The sequence below is a fragment of the Monopterus albus genome, unplaced genomic scaffold (assembly GCF_001952655.1).
Source record: "Monopterus albus unplaced genomic scaffold, M_albus_1.0 scaffold27.1, whole genome shotgun sequence".
Classification (NCBI taxonomy): Eukaryota; Metazoa; Chordata; class Actinopteri; order Synbranchiformes; family Synbranchidae; genus Monopterus; species Monopterus albus.
This window is the reverse complement of record NW_018127907.1, coordinates 3,165,718-3,168,056: the sequence shown is the minus strand read 5'-3', so window position 1 is coordinate 3,168,056 and position 2,339 is coordinate 3,165,718. Positions and strand designations below refer to the sequence as shown.

The following is a 2,339-nucleotide window of genomic DNA, read 5'->3' as shown; positions in this document are numbered from 1 at the left end:
TCCACAAAGAGGGCCCGTGCATAGGTCCCTGGGGAGTCGAGGTGTTGCAGGATGTAATGCAGTACTGCATCGTTCACTGACCTGTTTGCCCAGTAGGCGAACTGCAGGGGGTCCAGCAGGGGGTCTACGATGTCCTTCAGGTGGGCCAATACCAGTCTTTCAAAGGTCTTCATAACTACAGATGTCAGGGCAACAGGTCTGTAGTCATTCAGTCCACTGATGGAGGTTTTCTTGGGGACTGGAATGATGATTGAGCAGGAGGGGACTTCACACAGCTCCAGTGACCTGTTGAAGATAAGTGTGAAGATGGGGCCCAGCTGATCAATGCACACTTTCAGGCAGGAGGGGGGGGTCACACCATCTGGGCATCAAAGCATCAGTTTTGATACTGTGAAACCCGGATGCCGCTGGTATCACTTTGTATTTTTCTTGCATATGAATGAAAGGGTTGAAGAGCTGAATTATAAAAGAAATTTGATTATTTTTTCATTTTTAAGTGTTATACTACTGAACTGGAAATGACCCAGACCCAGAAAAATGACACAGACAGCAGTAAACATGAGCATTCTCCAGGAAGTGTTTGTTAGTGTGAGAGGTCAGCCAGTATGCACAAGGTGGTTATTATTCATGTCTTCTATGATGTCAGGTACCCCACACTGTATTTATTTATTTATCTTTAATTCAATTGACTTATAAGAATCTGTCATGCATGGGTCAGTGTGGTCAATTATTTTTGCCTAAATACAATTTACGAATCCCAAAATATTGTTGTTAACTTGAAGTTACTCTCAGGAGCTTGTACATCAGTTAAACTGTATTTATATGTTACACCTTTCATATAAGTCAAATGCAATTCTAAGTGCTTCACAAGACATTGATATCACACAGCATGGTATAAAAGGACTGAACATCATAATCTGAAATCTTAAAGTCAGATCAGTTTGCTGTAATTTCAGAATTAGCTTATTCATTTTCACAATGCTTTTATCCCTTCAAACTGCACAGTTGGCGCATGTGAGTGTTGTTGCATGTGCTCACATACATGCAGCCAACTGACTGTGCTTTTTTTCTATTTGAATCTTATCCAGAGGCTTCAGCACATGCAACTCATATCATCTCAGCCATCAGTGAGGTGCAATCAGTCCCAGCTCCTTGTGACACAGAGGCAGCACCAGCCAAAGGTAACTTCTTCTACACTGTAGCTTTGGTGGCTTACAATAAAAGTAGAAATTCATCATTTGGTTCAAATTAATTGAATGATTGATTGGTTGACTTGTAAGTAAAGTACCAATACTTGCATTCCTCTACCTGCATTTCCACTGGAGGAGCCAGGGTCTAAATTTAGTTCTGTGGTGTAGTTCTACCCCCCAAAAAGTACCTAATGAGGGAGTAGTACTTTCTGAAGGTCCAGGAACTATCAGGGCGAGGCCTACATTGCTGAAAGTTGCTGATTGGTCAAACAGGCTACAGAAATCTATGGTGTGAGCATTTCACTCATGTATGCAAGTAGAAATCTGTGTGTGAAAAATGATTTGGATGCCCTGATGCAACTGAGTTACTAGGGTTCTTAATTTGTAAAGAGCATTTTATCATTAGGCTTGTACAAAGAGAACAGCGAGTGAGATTAGTGGATTGGAAAATACAGTTTTGGTGTTTACGAAGTGGCTTCTCCTGGTGTTTGACCGAGGGCGGAGCTCAGGTCCTCCACACAGAGCGCAGCAGGCAGAGGCTGTGGAGGAGAGCATGACACTGGCTGAAGTGAACCATTACTCTGAATGAACCATCTTTGTGCTTGTAACTGTACATGCAATAAAACGTTGGTGATTAAAAAACATACAAAATAAAAACACCTGTTAAATGAGCATAAACTTGCAGAAAAGGGATTCTGTCCTCCACCGCTGGTAGTTTGTGTTAACTATAGGGAGCATTTTACATGCAGCATTCTTATGACCCATACCGACTGTCGTGGTTTTACATCAGCAGGCTAATTTGTTTAATCTTCCCCGGGCTTCCATCCTGATGTGCAAATGCAAATCACGATGTGCTTGAGGATCTTTTACCCCAGGGACAGTTCTTGGACTTTAGTACCAGGGACTTCCTAGTGGAAACGCACCTAAAGGTTGATTGCATCTCTGTATGTGTGTGTGCCTTTTTTTTTTTATTATTTAAACAGAGGAACAGTGCAAAGACTGTAATGAACATAAGGATACCCCAGTGACAGAAGCACTGAAAGAACGCCCAGTAGAAGAAGTGGCAGCCAGACTCGCTCAACAAGACCAAGAGGAAAAGAACACTGTGGCATGTAGGCTGGCAACAACACACACATACACACACACACA

General features: G+C 42.3%; 1 protein-coding gene across 1 annotated transcript in view; it reads left to right on the top strand.

Moving 5' to 3' along the window:
• Window positions 1–2,339, top strand: part of immt (inner membrane protein, mitochondrial (mitofilin)) — a 16,147-nt gene that overhangs the window by 5,350 nt on the left and 8,458 nt on the right. The window contains exons 5-6 of the mRNA XM_020595567.1: window positions 1,089–1,181; window positions 2,174–2,302. Of these exons, the coding sequence (XP_020451223.1) occupies window positions 1,089–1,181; window positions 2,174–2,302 (222 nt within the window). The remainder of the gene's footprint in view (window positions 1–1,088; window positions 1,182–2,173; window positions 2,303–2,339) is intronic.